Genomic DNA, 27,714 nt, shown 5'->3' on the forward strand with positions numbered 1-27,714 from the left:
AAAACCTGCTGGTTTAACTAAGGCATAGCTAAGGCTTCTGGGCTCCTGGCATTGTGGCCAGGATCCAGTCTCAGGAATTCAGGGTTGCAGGATGACGTCCAGCTCGAGCTGTTGTTTTTTTTAGTAAAATTACAGGGAAATGAGAAGACGTGGTGGAGCTTTTATTTTGTACCACTTTGGATGCCGTAACACTTGAAACATTCAAGCTGTGTTTAACTATTTGAAGTATTTCTCCCAATTTGTTCCAGATGAGCGACCGCTTTTACAGCATGGCAACAACACTAAAGCACAAGATACAAATAATCTCTATCATAACATGGTAAAACCAAATAATTAATGAAGAAAAATAAGTTTGTTTCTTCATCAATCACTTTAAGAGTCCTAGCAGAGCCTGTTGTTTACACTCAAAACATTAATTGAGCCTTTAAAATAGACAATGTGGTGACTTTTTATTCCTCATAGCCTCATCATGTCTCATTTTAGTTGGTTGTTACAGCAGATAAATAAGAGCGAAGACTCTTAGAAAAGAAACTGCCTAGATGAATTCAAGTCTGGTTTTAGCATATTTTGATACTGAGTAAGGACATGTCTTGGTCTGTACCAAAAATGTGCAGAGGTTCCATGCTATCCATACTATTGTTACCTCGTCAGATTAGACAATCATAGTGCCATAAATTTTTGCAGTGTCTTGAGACTGGCAGCCGCACAGGTTTGATGCCGACTAGTCATTGTTCAAGTCCTTGCGTGTCGTCATGGAATAAATTGTAAACATGCTGTCAAAAGCATGCCAAACCAACAGGTGGCGATATAACCCTAACACCATTAGAAAGGAATGTGTCGTAGGGAGATGTCACAATGGGCAGGAAAGTGCAAGAACTTCTTACATTAGGCTTTTTTGTTGGAGTGTCATGAACCTGTCCCAGACGCCACATTGTGTTGTTTGTATATATGGCACAACAAGGTTCATATTCAGGCCTGACGCTGGAATTTGTGTGGTCTGATCTGTGTTTTAGGTGCTGAGATGTTGAGGATGCCTCAACGTCGTGCAGCTTTCTTGCTCAAGACCAGTTTGACAGCCACTTTCCCTGCAGTAGAATCGACCCTGTGACCTTCCTGTTACAAGATCTTATTATTTTATCTTATTCACCATCAGCTCACCCTGCTGGCCAGCTGTCAAACATCATTTAGAGAAAACCAGAGCTTCTACAGTATTTCACACCCAGTTCCTGTGGTCACATCAGGCTGTAACGCCCTTGGATTTCACATTTCTGCTGCCGCACAGCTTTAAATCAGCTCTGAACTGTAGGAAATGAGGGTGTTTTTCTTTCATAGCCCTGGTATTAAGTGGGATATGCTGTAGGTTGAGAGGGAAATGTGTGGGAGTTCGGGTGTATTTCACTTGCTTTCTCAGTGTCATTGTGATTTCTTTTTATGGAAGGTGACATTCTGAAAGAAAGAAGGGAGAAGTCTTCCACCCAGACTGCTTCTCCTTCAGCCGTAAAATGATGGAGAGCTCTGCCACCGCCCTCACTCATTATCCTGTGGTGAAGAGTGGAAAATAAAACTCTTGCTTTTTAAACCAAAATTCCAGTTTCTCCTCATGAAGGCTCTCGGATCTCGGGAAGGTCTGCGTGACATCTCAGCTGCCCAATTATTCAACACAAACACAGTCAAAACTGACAGGAAGACGACGTCTAACACGTCCTTCACTTCATTCGTCCACTTTGATCGTCTCTCAGCCGGGTAGTTGTAGCGCACTCTGAGCCTGACGCGAGGCTTTCTTCTTTTTCCGGTGGTCTAATATTAATGTTTGCAGCCGTGTTTGAGTTGGCCTGAAGGCCCAGTGTGTGAATAGCGAGGCGTCAAGGTTAAGGGAGTTTCTGTGTTTCCCACATTTCACACATCGTGCCGCGTGGGAGTCCATTAGCGACATTCGTGTGACGAATATCAAAAGAGCGAGGAGGCAGGGAGATAGAAAGGAGGGAAAAGAGATTTTTAAAAATGAGGTTTCTGAAGAGTCTTTTGCTGACTAAACCTCAGGAGTGAGTGTGTTTTCTTGTACAAAGCAGTGAGAGAGAGAGCTGAACTGAGTCGTAGTTTTAAAGGCCCGCTCTCCTCTCAGATTAAAACCACATTGTTTTAGCAGCACACGCTGGTATTTCCTCTCGGTCGGTCTGCTCCAGGAGCTGCTGGGTGGAGCACCAAGAGGGGAACGTGAAGTGCCTTGCCAAGCAGCACTGCAGCTGACTCTCGGGCAGCACGTGGAAATACCTCCACTGCTCTCTCACCGTGCCAGGCGAGACGAGAGAGAGAGAGAGAGAGAGAGAGAGAGAGAGAGAGGGAGGGAGGGAGGGCCGGGGTATTTCAGAGGGAAAGTCATCACCAGTCGTTAGGTCCTGGAGGGTTGAAGGGTGCACTGGTTGACGTTCCCAGGCTCCGAGTGTCAGCTGGAATAAAATGCAAGTAAAGTCTTTGGCAGCTTCAGGTTCAGAAGAAGCCCTGAAACACAAGCGAGTAACCATTTGTGGCAAAAGCTCTGGCTTCAGTAGCATCACAGCTGCAAATGGCATAAAACTGTAGCCATGTAAAAAACGTCTTTAGTAACTTTTAACCTTTTCAGGTTGAGAAAGAACTGATTTGGTGAGTTGATAATAAAAACATGTCTAGACCTCACTGTTAGAACTGAACTATACTGGAGCGAGAAATGATTTTACCAAAAAAGAAATCTTAACTACTGTTGAAATCCAAAAAAGCCACTTACTAGTTTTTTCCAGAGCTTTCAACCAAGCAAACCTGATCTGCAAAGTGAGATGTGGTAAAAAAAAAGTAAGTTGATCTTGAGTTCTGACTTTCTTGTTGAACAAACCAAAGTTGATTGAGAGGTGGATATTTAAGACCTCCAGGTTACATTAAACCCATTATTTAAACAGCATTTAAATGATTATGCTTCTTTATAGAGTGCCGGTTGTAATATAGTGTTTGAAATGCTCTTACATGTAAACTAAATGAACAAGAAAATTTAGCCTGGTTTCAACTAAGAAGCACATTCATGCTATAATGTGTAATTCATGAAAGTGCTCATTAAAAACAGCCCAGGACAAAATCATCATTGTTTTGTTCTGCTTTTGTCAGAGAGGTGTTGATTGTGAGGTTATTGTCTGTGTATTGTTTTTGTATTTTATTGGAAGATTTTACACCCACTTTTACAGATTATTTTGGGATGTTTTCTGTCGCTTTGAAGATTTTACTAGAACAAAGAACTAACTAACGTAGAGGGATCAATTTCTTCAGAAACTTTTTGTGGAAAAGCAAAATCAGCAGCTCTTTCATTCTCTTTATTGTTGGGAAATCACACCAGAAACACAACACTGACTTAAGTATTTTCCACTTTAAATTGAGCATTAAACTGAGTGTAACATCCAGCAGCAGTAAACCTGCAGGTCGGACGCTGCCATATCGTTACCCTGCGTCAGTCCTGGGCACAAACACAAACGCCTCCTCTGATATCTCCAACTGACAAGTGACCGAATCCTCCTCATGGCTCGTGTTACTACCCAGAATGCTATTTGGCAGCGAGCAGCGTAGCGTCGGCCCAGTGATCTCTGGCTCGAGGTACTTAATTTCCCATGAGCGGTGGGGGGAGAAGCCAACCATATCTGGGATCTGGGTGTGAAAAACTAATGCTGTGTGATGGTTTTACACAACCACTGGATTATGCACTTGTCTGTATGTAAATGTGTGTGTGTGTGTAATTAAGAGATTTTACTCAACTGGGATTGTGGACTGATTTTTTTCTATATAAAATCCAGAACTGAGAGAAAAACTGGCAACAATCTCACAAGCTCATTTTTCTAACCATCAGCATAACCCTCTCTCTACTCGGCTTTAGATCGGTTTAACCTGCACTTACTCAATCTTTATTTATCCAGAGAAAGCTAACTGGGCACACATGTTCTTTTACAGCAACGCCCTGCTCCATAGCTTGCATGAAGCCTTTTTTTCTGCACTGGAGAAAATGAGGTTATGTTTATTGTTAAAGGGCTGCTAAGGGGGACGGTAGCTGCTCACCCTGGCTTTTCTGGCCAGTTCTAAATATTTGAACTTTTCGCCCTGGTTTCTTGAACTCGTAGCACCTAATTGGCACATTTTGCATCAGAAATAGCTGCCCAGTTTTTTCCTCTCAAGTCATAACTCAATCAAATCGGAGGACACATGTTGCTGGAACTTAACATTTCCAGTGGTAATCGAATAAAAATGAGCTCCTCATAACACCAGACCCTGGTCTCTGGTGTGATACGAGGGGTGATTGATAAGTTCATGGCTTAAGGTAGAATGAGATGAGTTAAACAGCTCTCCTTACTTGCACATGCAGTTCAACTCTTTGAGTGATTCTGCAGAAAGTTTGAAGTTAATAACTTTTGTGCATTTCTGTTTTGAGTAATTGAGAATTGGAAAGTCAGCACTACCTGGGAAAATGGTCAACATTGGCTGAATGTGGATTTGAATTGGTCCAACACCTGCCCTGTTGACCTGATGTGTATGACGAGCCTAGCTAAGACATGCAGAGGTGATGCCATAAACCTACAGCCTCCACTTCAACTGGTCAGTCTCTGCCACTTCCAGGACAAAACATAAACATCAGTATTACACACTCATTGAGGGATTGTTGTTTAGCTGCTGCACTGCACCTCTCTGTGCTGAGCTGTACATTTCCTGGCTAATGCAGCTGCTCAGCCGCTCTGTTCCCCCCTGAGATCACAGTCAGCTACACTGAGAGCCAAAGTCCGGGTCACCACTTCCTCCTCCTCTTCCTCCTCCTCCTTTTCTCCTGATTGCAGCTGGCGGATGTAATTGAATTAAGGAGGAAGGCTTTTCTTTAGGCTGTGGAGTGTGGGTACCTGTTGGTGGCGACGACGCTGCTGGGAATCGTAAAGGTTCAAAAAGCTTAGAAATCTTTGATTCTTTATGTTCATTAGTCTTGAATTATTCTTGGAAAGGATCTGCTGGACATTTATGCTACAGTATAGATATATACATGTGTGCAACATCTGTCTGTCAGCCAACTTCACATCTGCCAAAGCAATCAGGAATTCAAGTGTTTTGCTCATAGAAGATTTTAGGGAGAGGGCTTCTTTTTCACTTCCTCTGTCAGAATCTCTTCAGTCTTTTACCTCAAGGCCAAACTCAGGCGTTGAAAACCTCTACCTCATCCAAACTCTAACACTGACGTCACACCTAAAGACGTCACTCCTGTCACATCAGTTTAAAGTTTAAAGCCAGTTTAAAATAATACTCCACTGAAAATCATTCGCTCACCACTCGCCGGTTTGAAAGGTGGCTTTTGAAAGGTTTGTAAGGTCATGTTGTTCCCTTCGTTTTGTTCACTGGCTGTCATCTACATCTGCATCTGATCAGGGGTCAGATTCATCTTTGCAGGAAAATGCCAAAAAGGATCTGAAAAAAGGTCTCGCCAACAGCATCAGCTGATTGACGATCAATGTGTTTAGCTTGTCTGTGTAACACCTCCATGGCTTTATGTTTGAATGTTTAGCCACTATCATCTTAAATCAGCATAGTTCACTTCTTTGCCACTGAACCGTATGTTATCTGTGAACAGCTCAAAGACGCGATTCGAGAGACTTTGAGTTTGGCAACAGACCACAGCCAATGAGAGTGCAAGACCTGGGGCAGGAGTTGTACAACATCATCAGCAATTTGTGACACCCCTGCGACCGATTAGTCAAGATTCACGATCACAAAACAAGGTGTGTAGTGTGAACAGTTCAGCAACATGACGACTTTGAAAGTCATGTAGTGTGTACATTGTGGTACTTGTGCTACTGTTACAGTGTGTCGGTGGTTAAAGTTTGCTCAGTTGTCCTACAGATAGCTTAGTTATCATCATTTGACCTATGGTCATGTGATAACAGGTGACAGCATTATGAAGTGGTTTTGGCCAACAAGTATAATTTCTATTTGATGGAAATCCTGAAACAAGATCAGTAGACCAAGATTCACTTAGATCCAGCCAGATCTATCCTTCTGCCAGTGTTACACACTAACCTTTTTGTTGCAGAGATTACAGACAAAGTCAGATTTCTCAGCAGACGTTATCTTCGTTTAAAGCAAATCAAATCCAACCTTATCGTCTTTCAGCAGAAAACTGCACTGGCTTTTCTGAGGCAGCATCATATTAATGACCCAGACCAGAGTGCGTGGACTCTCACTCACACATGGTTCATTTTGGGAATCGTTCGTCTATTTTGAGTCTGTGTGGTCGCTCCTGTGGGTTCCCTCTAAGTAGCTTTTAGCTCAGTTTGATAAGGCTTATACACACACACACACATACACACACACACTCACTCTGTTAAACCCAATAGTCTTACAGAGCATTAAACCCCCATTTTCATTTTCTCTAAAGCTGCTTTTGTTTGAAGGCATGTGAAATGCGCCGGGCTCCCCTGATAACACAGCACTTTGTTGGTTATCGACTGACAGAGGTCGGAGCTGAAGTGATCTCGATCGGATCTTTACTGTGATGGGGTGCGTACTTTTCTCACATGCCAGCTTGTATTGGGTTATATCTTTGATCTTTTTTCACCTAAAGAGCTTTCAAGTGGTTTCGTTCCTCCTTGTAGACCCGGCTGATGATGGATTTGGATTATTTGTCATTATTTTTGGCTAAAGGAAAAGGGTAGAGGGCAGCAGGGAGGAACAGGCAGGTTAGGAGGGAGGAGAGATACCGCCTTTTATCCTGAAGCTGGATTTTAGTTCACTTTTCCACCAGAGTCAGGATCCTTTCCAGTTTTCTGACTTCTGACCTCCCTGTGGAGTGTTGCAGTAGAAAGTTTATTATGAAGTGGTGTATTTTCAAGCCTTTATTAATTGTTTATACACATGTACAGACCCTTCATGTGTTTACACGGGTAAACCAAATTACTGAAGATGTGTTTAAGATTACAAACTGTTACTAGACACATCAGTACCAGACTAAGGATTTGAATACTTCCTCCACCACTGAGAGTCACACAATAAATGTTCGTAAAGCTTGAAGATCATTTATAAGGACTCAACCCCAACTCGGTTCTATCCATCCTAACTTCTGCTCAATTTTTGTTCCCTCGCTCCTCTGGTCCTCAAAACAGCTTCCTCTGATTCCTTCAGTAGACCTACAATAACACATACCTGTCCGGCCCATTAACAGCTGACCAAGTGTGACTGAGGAGGTTTCTGTTTAGACTCTTTAGATGGGTTCAACTGAGGGTGAACTCAAGGTCTTTTGCCATCTCAACACGGGTTCCCAGGATGATTTAACACCTGTTTAAATTGTTGCCTGAAGTTTAGGCTCCAGCTCCTTTCATTTTAAAGTTGAGTATTTTGCTTTTGTTCCTCTGTCTTGTAATATATGAGGTCAAATGTCAAGGTCAGGTTTAGACAAGTGAGGATTGAGTGTTTTGTTTTATTGTTGTGGTAATATTACTGCAAACAAACTGTCAGGAGAGTGAAGATCACAGGGGTACAGTTGTAAAAGAGAGGGAGTTTGTTTTTGTGATTTACGTGTCTGTCAGGCGTCTAACTGTCACGGCCTCAGCCCTCAAGGTAAATATCATCTGACTGACAGCCAGCTCTACCTGAAGCACAGGTGCAAGCTTTGTATATGTGTGTGTTTGTTTTGTGTGTGTGTGTGTTGGCATCATGGGACCTCAGCAGTATTGAGTATCAAAGGTTATCCTGTTCTATTTTGGGAACCTCTTCTGTAGGCAAATTTCTACTGGCTGCAGGATCCTGGTCTGTTGGTCACACACACACACACACACACACACACACAGGTTTTCCTGCTCTATTTTCAGAATCATGTCAGTAGGCAAATTTCCACCGGTTACAGGATCTAGTTTGCTTGTGACACCTATAGCTCAGAGGCTTAAACTCAGTATATATGAAGCAGGTTTTTAGAAACAAATTCAACATGTCGTGGTTTTACAGTATGTAATTACAGTATGTATCTATCATAAACAACACACTGTACTTCATCTTGACTCAACCTGACATGCGCTGACCTGCTGCCCCAAATACTCACCAGAGCACCACATGTATTAATCCGCCTCTGAAAATAGTTCCCAACACATGTACTATTTCCTCCTGTTTTTTGTTAATGTTGGAACCAGTAGGTTTGGAGGTGAAGAGCTAAGGTAGGGAAGTCAGAAAGTGTTGAGCGATTGTTGGTTTTAGTCTTTATTTGTTGATGATGTTGAGAGACTGTCACTGCCTCTCAAAATGACTCATACTGTGTGTAAATGATCTGCTACCTGCGTCCGTCATCTTGTTAAGTAAAGTGACAAAGGTTTGAGGAAAGATCTTTGTCAAGGTTAAAAAAAACCAAGAAGACAGATATGTACAGCAGTTTTGTGACACTATAAATGTGCAATGTTACATCTTTCTTTCATGTTTATGTCCAGCTGGAAGTGGTTAATTATCAGGTAAACATAAAGAAAAGAAATCGACTAAAGTTGTAATTTGTCTGATGAGGCCAGCCTCATTTCTTGATGTCTCTCTTCAAACAGCTGCGTAACTCTCTGATTCATACTGACTCCCTGATTATCTGATTATTTTATGGCAGATTAATGTAATAAATGTGATCCGCAGAACATTAAACATCCCATAATGCATGTCTGCAAGTCTGCGATAAGCCTCATCAAAGAGCTGCAGAAATGTGTTTTCAATCAGAACCATGTCATAATGCTCTGTAACCGACACATGACACTCTGCCTGGGTGATCTGCTGGAAAAATTGACCCCATGACCCAAATCTTCGAACCGCGAGTCGGTCCAATCTTATCATAAGATGGCCAACTAGACAGGGGACTTTCCTCGGGACATGTAGGTCAGTTTGTCGAAGCTTGACGCCATGAGAAAAATGGCCTCTTGAGACCAAAGACATGACTAAACCGCTGCTGTAAACCTCTCTCTCTCTGAGCCTTCTGTGTATCAGTCTCTGTGTGTTTTTACTTCAGCTGCAGGAAATGAAATCACTCTGGAGGATTTGTTTTCTGAGGGATGACGTTTTTATTATGGTCGACTTCCTCCTGAGCTTTAGAGGTTTAAATTTGGGAAATGTTTGGATTTGTGCTCCTGTCACATTATTTAGTTTTAATAAGAAATCATCAACAAGCAGCATAACATGGATCCCCTGGGTGCAAATATCTTGTACCCCATTTACACCTGGAAATAAAATGCATTTTTGGTGAGTGGTTTGCGGTTGGGTAGTGCTTGACCATATGAAAATACAGGTGTAAATGCAGCCAAGATGTATTGAGGATGGATTATCATTCATTTGACAAAACATTGCAACCTCATTGAGCACAAGTTTAAATGCAATTGTGTTGTCAATCCACACACAACAACTACATGGGTGAAAATACATAATCGCGTGTGACTGTTCCAAACCAGTTTTAGCCAGTAAACATGCAAAGCAGCGCTCTCTGCTTCTTCCCCTGCTTCAAATAGCAAACAAACACAATGAAGCAGCTTCATAGAGGGCTACTATCTTATTCTATTCTTCTTCTTCTATTTTTTCTGTTGTTTTTTTTTTGGGACCTGTGCAAACAAGAGGAGACACATGTCAATGTAATCAGGTTAAAATCGTCATCAGTCTTTCAGTCTGTTGAAAAGAAAAAGTTGTTTTTATTACTCTATAAGAGCAGTTAAAGTGGGAATCCTTGATCTTGGTGATATTTTAATGTGCCGTGCTTTTCACTGTGGTGTCTGCTCAGCACTTCACAGAGATCAGCTGTCAAACAGATGTAGTGGCGTTTCTTTTAAGACGTTTCTGTTGGTGGCATTCTTTTCTTTTACTGTTCATCCATGGTGACTGCTCAACACCAAATTACTCTTCTCTTTAGGAACTTAAAAGGAACTTAAAACTTGCTATTTTTCCAACCTGGCATGAGTTCAAAAACTTCTTATTTGTATAAGATAGGATGCCGCTGGCTCACAGGCCCATAGGAGTCGAATGTTGCCTCCAGGTGTGAATGTATCGCAGGGCTTTGCTGCAAACTGTGTGATGTTCTCATATCAAGATATCAGTCTCAGTTTTATCTTCTTTTGGAATAACTTAACAGATCAGTCGCAGTGGGAGGTCTTTTATTTGAACTTTTATGGTTTAATTCTGAATATTTCAGTGAATATTAATGAGCATCTTTCAGATAATTATCACAATATTAATTTCATCCATATCACCCCCCCTTTTGTTGGCAGTTATCACCATAGTAACCACTAGAGATGGGAGTTGCATATCCCAAGGGATTGGAGGCTGGGGATGTGAGGTTAAACCTTGGAGGGAAGTGTGTGTGTGTGTGTGTGTGTGTGTGTGTGTGTGTGTGTGTGTCCTCTCTCTCACCTCACTGTGAAGTCAACCGACAAACAAACCAATTTGTTTGTTTTGCTGATGTCGCCGGGCAGCCTGTTTGGGCAGGCAGGTTGGACCGTACCAACTGAGAGGAGAAGGGGGGTGTGGGGAGAAGGGGTGTAGGGTTGTTGTGTATATATTCACACACACACACACACTCACACACACTGAACTGTGAAAAGTAGTTTATTCCTTCCTAGACTAACAACGGAAAGTAAATGTTGAAGTAATAGCCAGCCAATCCACTGCTGCTGCTGCTGTAGTGTGTGTGTGTCAGTGTGTGTGTGTGTGTGTGTGTGTTTTAACAACAAAAGGCAGCATCAGTAGCTAACTGTCAGCAGACACCTTCAGCCTCTTGTCTGCACAGAGGAGGTCGACCTGCTCCTCTTTGAAACCAACGAGCTGCTTGTCTTTCTGTGTGTGTGTGTTTTAATTGAGAGTTTGTGTGTATGTGTGTGCAAGTGTGTGTGCTGCCAATGGGGAATAAGCAACCAGTGTTTTCACACACCGAACAGCAGAGAGGACCACAGACGAGGACGGAGGCTCGTCTGAGAGGAGCATGAGGCTGAGTTTGACTGCTGCTGTGTCGGTGTTTTATTCCTGCTGCCTGTTAGCGTCATGCTCGGTGAGTAGGACGACGCTCTGCTGTGTTTTCACGTGCCACATATCAGCTGTGTGTGTGTGTGTCTGTGTGTAGGAGCTGATTTTCTTGATCTAATTAGCTTAATTGGAGAAATGTCTCACAGTTCCTTGGCTTCTCTGTTTTGTGTTTGACTATTACAAAACTTTTAAGTGACCTTTGGCATGATGTGTGGTCTGTACTAGTAGCATGACCGGTTACTGAGTTATATCATTTGTAGTAGGGTTTGTAATAGGAATAGGTGCAGCCATGTGTTACTTGTGTGATGTTCATGATAAGATGCAATCTGAGTCATGCTGTACTTAAGACAGTTCAGTTGTACATGCTTTGCGGCAGTATCATTTGCAGCTCAAGATAAACAAAGATTAAATATATATAAGCTATAAAGCACAAACCCGTGTGGTGATATAACAAAATAAAGAACCAGTGGAGGTGAAGAGTGGGTGTTCCCTTCAGAGAGTTTATTATTTTCTGCATCTGAACCTCATAAATACCCCAACAGAATATTGCAAAACTTTGAAATGAACTTTGGCATGACGTGTGAATTACTAAAAGCAACATGGTTCCTAGTAGTAGCAGTATAATATGATATTTGAGCTTCACAAATACTCTGTTCCAGTTCATGCACTGAATTTTGCACAGTTTTTGAGCATTTCGTCCAAACTGTCTGAAGTGCTGGAGGAAACTAGACATGTGTCATCAGACCAGAGAATCTTGTTTTTCACAGTCTGAGAGTCCTTTGGGTGCTTTTTGTAGCTTTCCTGTGTCTGTGGTGTTCTTCTGGAAGTTTCTCCCATCTCCACACAGGATCTGGGCATCTAGCTCTAGAAAGAGTCCTGCTTGTTCCAACCTTCCTCCATTAAGAAATTTGAGGGTCACTGTGCTATTGGGAATCTCCAGTGCAGATCCTCTCCAGATCTGTTCCTCGACACAATCCTGTCTCTGAGCTCTGTACACTATTGATGGCTCATGGCTTGGTTTCTGCTCTGATATGCTGATGACTGTCAGCTGTGAGACCTTATACAGACAGGTGTGTGCCTTTGTGTCCAATCAATTCAGTCAACCACAGGTGGACTCCAGTTAAGGTGCAGAAACATCTCAAAGATGGTGGGAGGAATCTGAGCCACAACTCTGAATACGTCTGTTCTAAAATCAAGTTTTTGTTTTGTCATTATCAGGTAGATTTATGCAAGCATAGTAATACTGAGAGCTGAAACAGCTGCAGGAGTAACAGGCACAGTAGTACTTTTAGAAGCAGCAGTTGAAGCAACAGTAGTAGTACTAGTTTTCACAGTACAAACAGCAACAGCAGTGGTAGTCTTATAGAATCATCAGTAGTTTAATCACTAAACAGTGTTGATGTTGTCAAGTTTCAATCTGATGAGCTAAATCAACTCAGTCTGCTCTTTAATGAACTGACTGCACTAATGAATCCACACGTCGCAGACAAATTCATTTCCTCGTTTCCTTTTCATGTGGCTGAACGTGAACTGTGATGACGACTTTCCACCCAGACCTTCTCGTGCATGTAATGGTTTCACTGGAACTGAAGCCAGCACAGTTAGCTCTGTTTTTCCAGGAGTGCACAGGATGGCCATAAATTGTTTTAAACTGCGTCTCCAAAATCCAACTTGCACATATATTCATAATTGGTATGTAGAGGAAAAAAATTCTCTCAAACTTCATGACAACCAGAGGAGGAAATGTGTTATTTTAATACAAGTTAGTGTGCTTCTTTCTAGCCATGTGTACTTTGTCTATTGCACAGATGGGAGATGGTGTTAGTGTTGGCATTTGTGGTTGCCTTGTTTTTTTTTTCTTTCTGTTGAGCTACAGTTGGAAATGTTTATTAGGAAAGGAAAAGAAGTGACACTGCTAAACATCAAGTCGGCAAAAAGAGGCCAAAAAGCTCTCACAGTGCTGCCGTCCAGGGAAAAATGTCATAACATAAAACTGTCCTCCTCCTCCCAGGATTCAAAGAGGAGCAGCCATTTTTTGTCAGCTTGGCAACTTTTAGTTTTTGAGTTTGAAAGATTTTTTTTTTTCTCAGCACAAAGACAATCAAAAACATATAACGACAGTGAAATTCAAAACCGTGTAATGCAAAGTTCAGTGTATAGAGACAAACAGCCTCCATATGAGCTTCTTCCTGTGTGTGTTTCTACCTGCGCGGAGGTGAGTTTCAGTCCTGACTCAGCGTGTTGTTACTGTAAACACCTGCTGCCTCCAACTGCACACGCTACCTGCAGTCGCTCAACTCTGTGTGTGTGTGTGTGTGTGTGTGTGTGTGTGTGTGTGTGTGTTTTCCTTGCCCTCATTCCCAACGGGAGTTCTTGGGCGTTTCCTCTTGGCTCAACTGTATGTTAATTTGTATTTGTATGTGTTTCTCTGTGTGTGTGTGTGTGTGTGTGTGTGTGTGTGTGTGTATGTGTGGTTCTCCCTCCATTATCTTATGTACTATCATAGCTTATTACTGTATTTAATTAAAAAACTAATTACACCTTAAGCTTTATCCTCCACAGTGCCATAGTGGCTAGAAACCAATGACTATATATGAATATGGATGATATCGCCCCCTGGTGGCTGGCAGCTTCAGTATAGGTTATAAACCCTGCCCCCTCCGTGTTAGCATGTTCGTGGTGTTGTACGCATTGTTCATTTTTCTGATAAGTTTAGCTTTAATTAGTTGTTCGATCCTGTAAAATGTGAGTCGTGATTGGTCAGGCAGGTGTATGGGCGGGCTCCAAATGACGTCACCAGCACAAACATGGCAACGGCAGTATCGAGGATATTTTAGATACGGCCCATGGTAAAAGTTAGGCTACTAGCATGGTGCTACAATGCTGGTTTTGTTTTTTTTCCCCCTGTGCATAGACATCCTCTCAGAAAGACAGACAGACAGACAGAGAGAGAGACAGAGGCTTGTTATGATATACTGTAGTTTCCAGTAGCCTGCAGTCACATGACTCTTTCCCAGTCACCATCTTTCTCTTTCTCCTGCTGTCTCTCCAGCTCTCCTTTAGTTCTTCATCTTTGTCCTCTCTCTCTCTCTGTCTCTCTGTCTCTAGTGTTGCAGTGTGGAAACAATAAAATCAGCTCTGCTTCCTTTTTAGGTGCTGGATAGATGCAACACTCGTCTCTGCCTCCCTCTTTCTCCTTCTCTCTTTCTGCTTCTTTTTATCAATGTCACTCTTTCCCTTCTTTCGCTCTTGTATTCTTCTTTTTCCTTCCTGTCTGCCTTTTCCTCTTTATTTCTGTGTCTTTTTCTCTTCTCTCTCTCTCTCTTTGTCATGGTTGTTTGCTAGCACTCTCGTCTCTTGGCAGTCTCTCTCTCTCTCCACCTCATACTGTATATGGTCATGAGGCTCAGCCCTGCTGTTTCTGTACAAACTGTCTGTCGACACACATTCACTCTCTGTGGGAAGGTGATTTAGCAGCGCTCTGAGGCTGCTCTTGTATGCAGAGTATGTTCGACTTGTGCATTGTGTGGCCAAAAGTATGTGGACACCTGAACCTTCTGCATATATTACAGCTGATCCCCAAACCATGGGTATTGCTCAGCTGCTCTAACAGCCTCCAGTCTTCTGGTTTCAGTCTTTCCAACAGGTGTTTGACCAGATTTTGCTCCGATTAGTGAGGTGACACTGGGTGATAAGGTCTCAGTTGGTGTTATATGGCATAAAGGTCAGGGGCTGTATTACAGAGACTTTCCTAACTTGCAGATCTTATCTAAACTGTTTGGTAACCACGATAATTAGGGCTGCGACCTGATTTAGAGGTTTAACTAAGATAGGAAAAATGTTTTTACACAAGCTTTCTAACGTACCAAAATCTTTTGTTGGTTTTACACAACCAACAAAGTGTGATGGAACTTATTCATTGAGAGGCTTATAGCAGATGTTCGTTGGACACCCAGGGACATGATCTTACAGTTAGCAGAGCAGCGAGGGGTTCTTATGGATGTGGTGCAACTCAAAAATGTGCTTTGTTTTTTCCTAAAGATTTAGATGAGAAAAGTCGACGTTGACATAAAAGTTGATAACCATTGTTGGACTGAGTATTTAGGATTTCCCTAACCTTAGATAAGGTGGGAGTACGATAGGAAGTTTCTGTAATACAGTCCCAGCAGCCCCGCAGACCAGTCAAGATCCTCCACAACAAGATAAAGGGTCGTCTGATGTCCAAAATATTGTGGACTGGAGAATTAAGATTTCTTATCAGTGGAAGTAAGAGGCCAAGTCAAAGCCATGAAAAACAGATTAAAAAAAAGGCCATATAACGTAACTAATTTCCCTTAGGAACATTTACTCCCATCCACTGCAAAATCTACTGTAAAACGTGAGCTCAGTGTTCGATTTTTTCATTCATGTAAGCACATTATTATATAATCTGCCAGTTGTTATATCATCAGTGACTTTGAGAGCTCCCACAGTAGGAGGCATTTATATATCCACTCCTCACGGCGCTTGACTTTAAGCTCCAAGGTTAAGAGCTGACAAACTTGACGTCAATGCATGGGGGTCACGGACGGTGCAGCCTGCAATATGTGTACGTCTGATTGTCAATAATTCATCTGCAGCTTATAGAGAGGCTATACAGCTGTCATCAGGCTGCAGCATGCATATTTCATAACAATCCAAGGCACTCTACTCAGAGACGAACGCAGGACTGTAGTCGGAGATGTTCCTTACATGGTGCTGAGTGTCTCTGAGAGCTCTGTGAGCTACAGCTTGCTGCATGGTCCTCGTTATGTTTTTACTTTAATTTACGGCTGTTACTTTGTCTTGACTTTGTTTTACTGCATTTACTTTACTCCAGCTTTGTTTGTATGTGGAGTGTAGAGTTTGGAGAAGCAAGTCTTTGGCAAAACTTTGACTTGTGAAAGAAAGGCAACTGGCGTGGTGCTCTTGGGCAAAGCACAGCCATTACAGACAAGCACTTCTGAAGAATAGCGGTGGGAATCACTTACACAAGGCCCATCGTTCAAGCTGTTACATTCAGCTTGGTACAAAACCAGCCGACATAAGCACTGTACATAAAGTTAGTAGCTCAGCAGCCTCTTATTTTGGACAGACTCATCAGATTATAATGGTTTCTGTGGCTTTCACTGTCTTTTAATATGCTCTTAATGATGAAGTAACGTACTGTGAATCATAGCTGAGCCGAAGACGGCGCTGAGTCACCGATACAGTGAGGCCCCCATTTCCAAAAGCTCCTGATTTGATCTGTGACGGCGGTGATTCGTCCACGTACTGAACACGTTCTGAAAAGTCAACCTGTGTAGCTCCTGTTTTTCAAGTTGTTCAGTGGTTTCTTACCAGACAATATTTCAAACTGTGAGTTGTTATCTGCTGTCTGTGTCTGACAAAAACGTAAACTTTGTGTTGGTGATTCAGGGAGTTTGAAGCCTCCTTAGACTCTCCAGATGAACTGCTTTGATAAGAAACATGTGTTTGTTTGTTGGAGGAAGACGAAACAACTTCACAGTGTTGCACCAACTCACCCTGACCTGTCTCTAACGGCCTGTGGCAACGTCATCCAGCAGAACACCGTTTTTTTTCTAACAGAAAGAGACAGTCAGACAGAGGGGAAAGAGTTTGCAGCAGGCGGTAGAGGAATAACAGAGCCTGAGTCATCCTTCCTTCCTCTGTCTCTATTTAAGGATCCTCATCCCTCCATCCTCATCAACTGCCTCTTCATTCTTGCCCTTGGTCTGAGAAAGGAGGAGGACTTATGTTTTTTCTTTTTTTTCATCATGATAGGTTAAATCCATGATGTTATTTTGTAGGCTAAACAATTAACCGTTTAATGGATTGATAGAAAATAAGTTGCTACATTTATTGATAATGACATTATTAGTGGAAGCCCTAGATGATGCTTTCAGGTTGTCCATTTGTCTGTCCCAGTCTCGTGAATGCAATAATTCAGACCTTGAAGACTCTCAAATTTAGTTCAAACATTCACTTTGACTGAAGGATGAACTGATTAGATTTTGGTGGCCAAAAGTAAAAGGTTACTGTGACCTTGTGAACCATGTTTTTGGTCATAACTCAGGAATTCACACTGGTTGAACTGGTTGGTGGAGAGTCAGAAATTCTTGTTACCAGTATTATGGCTGCACGCAGTGGTTAGGACTGTCATCTCACAGAAAAAAGGTCTTGGGTTCGAATCCTGGTTCTCCATGGGCTTTTCCGTGTGGAGTTTGCATGTTCTTCCTGTGTCTGCGTGGATTTCCATCCAGGTTCTCCAGTTTCCTCCCACCGTCCAAAGACATGCCGGTTAATCGGTGACTCTAAATTGCCGGCAGGCATGAATGTGAATGTTGTCACCATGTGGTTGTCTCTGTATGTCAGCCCTGCGATAGACTGGCGATCTTTCCGGGGTGTATCCCACCTCTCGCTCAACGTCAGCTGGGATTGGCGATAATCTTGTTAAATTTTTGGCTTCTTATTTGGTTTGTGTATCTTGACCTGTTGGACTTTGTTGTGGCGAGTTCATTGTTCTCCCAGTGAGTACACTGTGATCAAAACCAATAGAAATGGTGAAGATAGGAAACATTAAGAAACATCATATTAAGATAATTCTTCTTTAGGCTGGTGAAAAATGGTCAAATAGAGGAATTTTTTAAGAACCATAGCTCTCATTGGACAGCATTTATCTTCCATACAGTAGCTCCTGACTGGCTGATTGGCTGCCTGTCTCACTGAGTGACTGTTGGACTGACAGTGACTGACAGCCTGTCTCACTGGTGGAGATTGGATGGAGATTGCTAACACACGGAGCTGTTACAGTATCCAACCAAATCCGCTCTTGACTGACACATTCATTTCACTTTGACTCTTCTTGCCTGATAAAATCCCAATTAAGTCAAGATGGTGGCTGAGAGTGTGTGTGTGAGTGTTTGTGTGTGTCACCGCAACAAGTCGGTAACTGGAAGACAAGGTCAGACCTCCCTCTATTTATCCCATGTGTCTCAACCTCCCTCAAAGTCTCTTTTTTGTCTTTTCAAACTGAAGCGTTTGCCAGTTTCTCTTTCTCTCTGCAGGGCAGTTAGATCCCCTACCAGAGATGCTAATTATTGCCATGTGTCTTGCCTTCACGCTACCAGAAACACACAGTCTCACACACACACACACTCATTGTCGACACCGTCAGCGATGACGTCCGTGCCCACAGTTGGTTTCTTGATCCGAGCCAGTTAGTCACATGTTTGTGTGTTTAAGAAGGATTTGTCAAGTCAGCCGCGCAAACAGCTTTTTCCATGTTCGACAAATCCGCTGCAGATTTAGCGTCACTCAGGTCTGTTTTTGCGCATCTCCCGCTGCCTGAGTCAGAAAATGCTCTTCACTCTTGATTTTCTCTGAATTTTTATTTCTTTACTTACTCCTCCTCAAGTCAGAGAAACCCAGAAACTCGTCGTCTGCAGTGTCGGATACAGTTGTCAGAAAATGTATGACTGTGTGAGAAAGCACATTTAAGCTCTGTGAGTGTTTTAGAATGAATATTTGCTTTGTTATCATTTTTTAGATTTAGCGTTTAGTTGATTTGCTTTTACTATGTCACAAAAGCAGATGGGGAAAACACACACAAACAGTTCCAGACTGGCTGGAGTGTTTCCATCAAACACACTCATGTTTATTAAAGCTTGCTCCCCTCCCTCTCTGCCTCCCCCTCCAATCTCATTACCAGTTTGACAGACAGGTTTTGATAGTTAATCTGCACAGACAAACCCATCACACCACTGAACACATTATAAACCCCATAACTTTTTTTTGTCTTGCTTTTCATTTGCCATCAAAGAAAAAATACATCCAGTTCCCATTATGCTTCTCTCTTTTGCTTTCTGCTCTCCTCTAAAGTTGTTGTTGCATTATGTCACCCAGAAAGTATTTGTCAGTGACTTATAGTGCTTGTTTTACGTCATGTGGAGTGCAAGTTGGGTGGCGTTAAACATCATTCAGACACTGTCAATCAAAATACAAAAAAAAAATTATGAAAACTTTGTCGGAAACTCCCATCCAGAGGTAAAAATGTAATGCCAAGACGCATTTATAAATCACAAATCAGGTTCAGATTTGCTTTGTGCCGTGTGGAAATCTGCTGATGTTACCTCAGGAGGGCCTGATTTATCACTTCCCTCAGGGAGATCGGTCAGCAAGTTTTGAGGCGGTTCGTCGCACCGTGAAAGGCAAATTAAGTGCACCTGCAATACTCTGAGCTTCAAATTTATGCAAGCGCGCACACACTCACACACACTCACACACACATGCACCCAAACTGCACCATCTGGTCTTGGTTGAGTGGAAAGAATGACAAAGCATAATGTGATAAGTCAAACCGCTTTCTGCCTTTGACTGTGTTTTGTGTTTTGATGTCTTGGGCTGCAGCTTTTATAGTGAAAATATTATGATATATGTACTTTATTCCATGCTGTGATCAATGGGCTTCAGTATCATCATTATGTACTACTGTATATACAGTGAAAGAATCTGGAAAGTAAGTCTTTTTCTCTGTCTTTCTCTGGCAGGTGATATCACACAGAAGGGCTATGAGAAGAAGCGATCCAAGCTGATTGGAGCCTACTTCCCTCAAACACCAGGTAAAACTGAATTTCCTTCACCTTTTCATTCAACTGTTTTGATTAAACGGCAGCTCAGGAAGCACTGAGTTGGTGTGTGTTATCAGAGCAGCTTTTAGAAATTCTATCAAATAGATAGAAGAGAGAAGAAATTGCAGAGCAAAGCAGCAAGTCATACAAACTGGACTTCAGGGGTCAAGCGTGGTCGGGCACGGTACAGAATGAGTACATGAGGATCTTGGATAAATTTGCCCATTTTAATTTTTGTTTTTTGCTGAAATCCAACTTTATTTATCTTTGGATGAGTGCAGTGTCTTTTCTTCTGCCTTAAAAATTAGACATCCCACACACACTTTGCCTACATGTTGAGGATGTTTAACACACAGCGAAAATCTAACTTTGCTGAATGGTTTGAACTATGAAGGATTTGGGCCTGTAACTGTTATTATACAGAGAGAAATACTCTTATGAAGCAGATATTGGTCTTGTTTTCACTGAGTGACTGCAGGGTTTGAAACTGCAGTGCTACTGCAATGTTATAAGAAAAAAATCCAGTTATTTATTTAGATGTTTTTGTCCTACATACGTCCAATATTCACTGTTTGGTTTTCTTCTTGAAGGTTTCTGATCATTGTTCATTTAATAAATCATCTCCAGTTGAGTTGGTTTTGGTAACAGTTGGTAATAAAACACAGATGGATGTTATTGAGTCCAACCACAAATGATCTAAAAGTCCTTTTTACTGTAAGACTTGTTGAGGAGAGCGGGTAACACACCGCATCCGACTGACTGCTGAGGATGGGACTGTAGCGTCACTGGAGACCAGCAGACAAACTGGCACTGCCAAAGCTATTACTGGAATACACTAGTGTGTGTGTGTGTGTGTGTGTGTACCCTCTTTGGGTAGGGGAATGTCAGGAAGTGCATTATGGGAAGGAATGAGGGGTGTGGGACGGAGAAAATGTGTGGCATTCACATCTAGGCCCGGTGGGGGGTTGTCCACAGTTCGCTATGGGGGGCTTGATGACACACACTCCACCATGCACGCCCACGTGGACACACACACACACACACACACACACACTGAGCTGTAACATCCTGACCCAACACTTCTCATTCATTCTCAGTCATGTAATGCACTTTTTTTTTTTTTTTTGCATTTCGTGCACCAGTACCTCCCTTTTTCTCATTTTCTGATCTTTGGTCCATGGAGAGAAGACGCTCAAACTCTGGGACACTTTAAAAGGATTCGAGTCTTTGAAATTGCGCGTCTTGTGAAAAATGTGAGCTATATTCGGCAGTTTGACACCAATGACTTTGAGGCCACGGAAGCCAGATCTAGACACAGGTTAAGAAACTTTGGTTGGTCTGGAGACTCTCAAGCCTGAAAAAAACGATAAAGTCCACTATCCCTCCACAGGGAGGTGACCAGAGGTTAACCTGATCCGTACAGATCCATTAAACTTGAGGGAGGAACAACTCTACTCTGATCTGCCGATGGATGTCTGAGCTACTGATGCTGTGTCCAAGGAAACCCCATAGCAAACCAATTTTGGTCACTTGTTTCCCAATCATATTTCCTATCCCCATTTTTATTGTGACCATAAGTTCCACACACCATCATCATCATGGAGGATTCACCATCTCCATCTTGCCCTTATACTTGGTAGTGAGACGAGCAAATCTCAAACAGAACTGGAGGAAAGGTATAACCTCCATGGAGTCCCAACACTGAGACCATGGCTGACTAACTGCTGAGAAATGAGGACACAAGCTTTTGTTCCAGTTACACAAGAAGCAGCAGACTCAGTGCAATGATTCAGCACTTGATGTTATTCTCTCTTCTCTTTTCTGCAAGTTAAGTGACTTAAACATAAATAACGGCCATTCCTGGTGACAGTGTCAGTTCAACCAAAGCAAGGTTGCCTTTGACTTGCACCCATCCTTGATCAGGAGGAGGGTGACTGATTACTGTTGACCCATACAGATCTCACCTTAAAGGAAACACCTACACTTGATCGTCTAATGCAGTCTGTATAAAAACATTTTTCTGCTGTGGTTCCCCGTATTTCCAAAAATACCACAAACTTGAATAATCAGATTTTACAAGAAAAGGGCACAGCCTTCCTCCTTAAAGCCACTCCTCTGTGGAATGAAGTAAAACCTGCCGAGCCCTCCCTCCCTCTCTCTCCCGTATGTACAGATAAAGTCATCAGACACCTGCTCAGATCAGAGAGTACCATGGCGCAAGGGATTCAACTTGAACGAGCAAAATTCTGCTGCTCGATCTGTCTGGATCTCCTCAATGATCCGGTGACCATTCCTTGTGGTCACAGCTACTGCATGAGCTGCATCAAGGACCACTTAGTTTGTGAGGATCGTAAGGAGGTTTACAGCTGTCCTCACTGCAGACAGACCTTCATACAGAGGCCTGTCCTGGTGAAAAACACCATGTTAGCATTTGTAGTGGAGGAGCTGAAGAAGACTGGACTCCAAGCTGCTCCTGCTGATCACTGCTATGCTGGACCTGAAGATGTGGCTTGTGATTTCTGCACTGGAAGAAAACTGAAAGCTGTCAAGTCCTGTTTGGTTTGTCTGGTCTCTTACTGTGAGAAACACCTGCAGCCTCATTATGATAAACCTCAATTAAAGAAACACAAGCTGGTGGACCCCTCCGAGAACCTCCAGGAGAACATCTGCTCTCGTCATGATGAGGTGATGAAGATGTTCTGTCGTACTGATCAGCAGTGTATCTGTTATCTCTGCTCCAAGGATAATCATAAAGGTCACGACAAAGTCTCAGCTGCAGCAGAAAGGACTGAGAGGCAGAGAGAGCTCGTATTCATTCAGCAAAAAATCAGGCAGAGAATCCAGGACAGAGAGAAAGATGTGAAGTTGTTTCAACAGGAGGAAGACGCTATCAATCACTCCGCCGACAATGCACTGAGGAACACCGACAAGGTCTTCAGCGAGCTGATCCGTAACATTGAGAAAAGAGTCTCAGATGTGAGGGAGAAGATTAAATCTCGGCAGAAAACTGAAGTGAATCGGTACAAAAAGGTTCGGGAGAAGGTGCAGCAGGAGATTGCTGAGCTGAAGAGGAAAGATGCCGAACTGGAGAAGCTCTCACGCTCAGTGGATCACACTCATTTTCTATTGAATTATCCCTCACTGTCACATCTCAGTGAAAATAAAGACCCACCCACCGTCAGAGTCCGCCGTCTGCGGTACTTTGAGAAGGTTACAGTGGCTTTGTCAGAGGCCAGAGATAAACTACAGCAGGTGCTTGGTGAAGAATATGCAAAGATCTCAATGATGGTAACTGAAGCTGATATTTTAAAGCCAAATCCACAAGCAGAGCCCGAGACCAGAGCTGACTTCTTACATTATGCGTGCCAACTTACCCTGGATCCAGACACTGCAAATAGACATCTGTCAATATCTAAGGGGAACAGAAAGGTAGCATTCATGAGAGAAGAACAGAAATATTCTCCTCATCCAGACAGGTTTGAATTTTCCTGGCAGGTCCTGAGTAAAGAGAGTCTGACCGGACGTTGTTACTGGGAGTTGGAGAGAAGTGGGAGAGGACTTTTAGTAGCAATCACATACAAGGACATCAGCAGAGCAGGCAACTTCAGTGAATGTGTCTTTGGACACAACGACAAGTCTTGGGCGTTGGATTGTTACAAGAATAGCTATGAATTCAGGCACAACAACATAAAAACTCCCATCCCAGGCACATGGTCCTCCAGAGTAGGAGTGTACCTGGATCACAGAGCAGGTATTCTGTCCTTCTACAGCATCTCTGAAACCATGACTCTCCTCCGCCAAGTCAAGACCACATTCACTCAGCCTCTCTATGCAGGACTTTGGCTTTCAGAGGGAGCCACTGCTGAGATTTGCCAGCTCAAATAGACGTTGCTGTGTTACGGCAACGCAGCCACCAGAGATCTCCAGGCAGTCAAACAATTGTGACGAACTTACGATAGTTACGATGGTTATTTTTTTGAACGATGGGGGTGTCACCACTCAGTGTATGATATTTTATGAACTGCATTTTTTTGGATTATAAAACTTTATTCTCTGTGTTAACTAGTCACCACAACCACTCAAAGAGAGTGGAGGGAAAGGGGACAGTATTTCAGAGTGATACAAATGTGTTAAGTTTCATATTAAATCTATTTTTCTTTGTTACCTTCTGCCTGTTTCAGGACATGGGTCTGTTATTTCTGAATATTTTTTTCAGACTAAAATAGAACTGTAAAATTCCTTGCAATTATCAGCTCCATTAAATATTAATTAATTATTCTTTTTCTTTCAGAGAATTGTTTATATGTGTTGATTTATATGCTTGAGTGTTGACAGATTTTTGCATGTTCAGCTGACTCTGGCACAAGCAGTAAATTACAATTAATTTAATTGGCACTGTTCCAGTTAAAGTTTGTTCCTATTTTACTACCAAATGACAGGAAACCGTTTGAAATTGTTTGGAAATTATGGACCCATGTGCCTTCTATACTTTTGAGTCTTTAGAATTTATCTCTGTTTTCATCTCCTTATCTTATTGTTTAAATTATGTCATGCCACATTCTGGTTTGCCATCTTGATTGGCAGTGCACATTCACAATCTGTGAATCAGTGATTTGGCACTCACACTTGTGACTCATTATTCTTACCTAACAGGGAAAAGAAAAATAAACATGAGGACCTGCTGCTTTCTTACGGTAAATGTGTAATGTGTGTCATTACAAGAATGTTGCTGCTTACGTTTTGCACCTTATCCTGTCAAGCAAACATAATCCAGTGGTAATAGAAAAGACTGATGTGTAGATGTTTATCTGGGTTTTGTCCTCTACGTATGTTTTGTTAGTGATTTGACATTAATAAATCTTCACATGTGGCTCAGTCCTGCAGTAAATCTTACTTCATGAAGGTTAGAATCTGTTGAAACTGTTGATTCAACTGTGAGATCATTTTGGAGGCTGCAGTTTGAGGTGCTGCTGAGCTGTATCAAATTATACAGAGCTGTTTCTGTTGTTTAGCCTACCTTCACTTTTATAAATGATGTGAAAAACACTTCAATTATAAGCAGGCAACATAAAATATCCACAGGTGGTGATACAGGAGTATTTTCATCAGTATTTGAGGAATGAAAAGGTGGTTTCAGAAAGTTGCTGTGTTCATCTGTCCCTCTACACAGATTTTTATGGAGGGGTAAAACATAATTATGACTGCATCTTACTTGGCAGCAATTTCCATTATATTTTCCATTATGTTTTCAGCTCCAAACTCAGCTATCACTACTCTGATGTTTTGATGACCACAACAGAAAGCTGTGGTCCAATCATTTTTGCCTTGTTTGATTTGATTCATGCCTTTTATCTGCCAGTTTTGTTTTATTTACCCAAAGCTGGTGTATGGCTATACTTGATCTGACATATTGGCTCATTTTGCAAACTGAAAAGCAAGATTCACATTCTTCAGTAAGATATTGATAAAAGAATTGTTTTCGTACAGATGTTATATTGATACTGGCGTTGAAGGATTTCCAAATGACCCTCAGTCTTTTGTAGGCATGACAATGCAGACTATCAAGTGGCCAAACCTGTCTAATGAATGAGTCAGTTGCCTTGAGATCAACCACTCTCTTACACTGTTCAGCGTTTATGTACTTTGCCTCTGAGAACACTGCTACACAGCTCATCTCTTATTCAGAACAAGCTGTGAGCCATGTAGTGTGAGCTTTTTTTTTTAATGATTAATTCAGGCTTTTGTTAGCTTTTCTTCATTGTCTTTGATCTGCAAACTCACTACAAACCTTAAATTATTACACAGACATCAGCCTAGAGTCTGTAAAGTGGAAATATAATTTTGTGTTTCATGTTTCCAAGATTTTTACACCACTGGGAAAACTTTTAAGAATTGGAAGTTTGCTCTGCTGTACATTTGCTGTTGGTATCTATACATTGAAATTTATTAACATCTTTGTAACGATGAATGTTTTATGAAGCACTGATTATGTGAATAAGAGCACATGCTATTATATCCTGTTGTGTATCTTACATCATGTCTAGTCCAATAATGTATCCTGTTGTTCTAAAATTGTACTGTTATTGTATTATTTGTCATCATATTTGTTATTAGAATAAAGTTTGTTATTTAGGTTAAACAGGACATGTGGGAACTACAAACCCTGGAGTAGTCCAGGTGCTGTTGGTAATCATCAGGTGTATCCACTTCGTCCGTCTCAGTTCTTGTTGTCTTTCTATTGGTAGCAGGTGATAGAAAGGGAATGAATGAATGAATGATTTCCTTGAAGGTTTCATGAGGTTGTATCACGTCTGGGTCAAGTAGTGTTGGACAGGGTCTAACTGGGGAGTTAACATAATGTCAGGTGATGGTTGGGGCCAGGATTATGTATTATGGAGACATTATGGTTATGGGTTGTCCGTCCATCTGTCCCATTCTCATGAACGCAATTTTTCAGTAATGCTTTGAAGGACTGACTTCAAATTTGGCACAAACATTCATTGGTACTCAAAGATTAGAAAATGGTGGTCAATGGTCAAGGCCACAGTGTCACAATGTCGCCTACTTTCTTGTACAGTATATGTTTTTATTGTACATCATATCAGTGGGTGAACCAATCAATCAGGTCCGCTTCTACATGTACCTTGGCATTCACTTAGACAGCACCTTTAACTGGAAGTTTGTGTTCTCAGAGATTATACTTCCTACACAGACTCTGGGTGTATTGGCAGAGGACCAGAGGGTTGTTTTTATTCTCCCAGGCTGTATTAGAGAGCATAGTCAGATATGGCTTGTCAGCATGGTGTGGCAGTAAAATCTAAGCTTCCTTGTCTGGCACATCATTCCATGACGGTTATGGGGAGGAATGAACACCAGTCCCTCCAGTCAGTATATAAACAGTCTGTTCTCAGGCAAGCACAGAGAACATTGTCTTACTCTTCTCATGTTCTCCCCATGGCAGACGATGTAGACGAGTCCTCCAATGTAAACTCATTTGTGCCTTTTAAATAACGTTGCTGGAAGCAGCAGGCGTTGTGCGATACCTTCATGATGTTTATATCACTTTTTATCACTGATTGTGTGTTATGTGGTTGTGATTTGCTACAGTCTGAGCTGCTTTGTTTATCAGTTATTTGTTATTTGTTTTACATCACTATGGAGGCAGTTACACTTGAGTCCATGACATATTTCCCCATGGGGACAATGAAGTATCATATGCTCTGTTACTTCCTTTGAATTCCCAGCAACTGCTTTTTAAGTATGGTACAAATGTCAACCATTGACACAGAGGAATGTTACAAAGAAAATTACCAAACAAAAAGGTATGAACAATCTGCCTGGATAAGAAACTGAGTAAAAGAAAGGAGAGAGAAAGAAGAGCAAGCAGAACTAGTCAGGAAAGGGGGGATGGGGGACGTCCATCTATCCATCCAGACTCCCCAGAGGAAAGAAAGCGAGGTATTTCCCAGACCTGTCATATATCCCTGCGCTGGCTGGTAGTCGTTATATGGTTGGCTAATCAACTTTTAGCTTTTCTCCCGAGCAGCAGCAGCGACGCTCTGAGAGCTCTAATGAAGACAGACGAGGGTGGAAGTGTGATGCTGCAGATGGAGGCTCATAGATCAGCAGCTCTGGAGTGGTCGTAGCTCTCGGTAACAGGGTGGTTGCTATCATCAGACTTATTGATTGGTGTGTAGGGAGCTTGTTTTCTCTATGAGTGTGTGCATCTGTCTCAGTTGCTGTATCTCACGTGGCAGGTTTGATTCAAGAAAAATATCAAATCGAGCCTTTGTTTTGTTTTTTCATTCCGAGATTGAGTGTTTTTGTTTTTTCTGTGAATATCTGTTGATCTGGGTGGTGACCTTGTGCATGCGATTACCCTTACAGGAATAAATAGTTTAAAAGGTTACCCTGAAGGAAGAGAATTTTGTTGAAGGAAGTGTGATTTCCTAGACAGGGTGTGTATTTACATGTCTTGACTTGTTTGTGACAGCTCTGTTTACTACATGTACCAGATTTTTTTGTTGAGTCACGCTGTTGGGTTTTGTTTTATTGTGTCATA

At 42.0% G+C, this 27,714-nt stretch overlaps 2 protein-coding genes and 1 long non-coding RNA gene across 8 annotated transcripts in view; 2 read left to right on the forward strand and 1 right to left on the reverse strand.

The window, feature by feature from the left end:
• Nucleotides 1–27,714, reverse strand: part of LOC127142346 (uncharacterized) — a 135,633-nt gene that overhangs the window by 75,673 nt on the left and 32,246 nt on the right. The window lies entirely within an intron of this gene.
• The window catches only part of LOC108884788 (disco-interacting protein 2 homolog C), a 167,521-nt gene that overhangs the window by 71,771 nt on the left and 68,036 nt on the right, over nucleotides 1–27,714 (forward strand). For 5 of the 6 annotated variants that reach the window (XM_051069779.1, XM_018678874.2, XM_051069780.1 and 2 more), the window contains exon 2: nucleotides 19,572–19,643. In XM_051069779.1, the coding sequence (XP_050925736.1) occupies nucleotides 19,572–19,643 (72 nt within the window). Of the gene's footprint in view, nucleotides 1–10,697; nucleotides 11,030–19,571; nucleotides 19,644–27,714 lie in introns of those variants that run through there. The other variant, XM_051069782.1, reaches the window with a different exon arrangement.
• Nucleotides 21,776–25,770, forward strand: LOC108884789 (tripartite motif-containing protein 16-like). Its single transcript, XM_018678881.2, has one exon. The coding sequence runs from the start codon at nucleotides 21,864–21,866 to the stop codon at nucleotides 23,535–23,537; it is 1,674 nt and encodes a 557-aa protein (XP_018534397.1). The 5' UTR covers nucleotides 21,776–21,863; the 3' UTR covers nucleotides 23,538–25,770.

Source organism: Lates calcarifer, linkage group LG4, assembly GCF_001640805.2.
Source record: "Lates calcarifer isolate ASB-BC8 linkage group LG4, TLL_Latcal_v3, whole genome shotgun sequence".
Classification (NCBI taxonomy): domain Eukaryota; kingdom Metazoa; phylum Chordata; class Actinopteri; family Centropomidae; genus Lates; species Lates calcarifer.

Coding starts and splice junctions, on each gene's coding strand:
- LOC108884789 (XM_018678881.2), top strand. CDS start 21,864: ATGGCGCAAGGGATTCAACTTGAACGAGCAAAATTCTGCTGCTCGATC.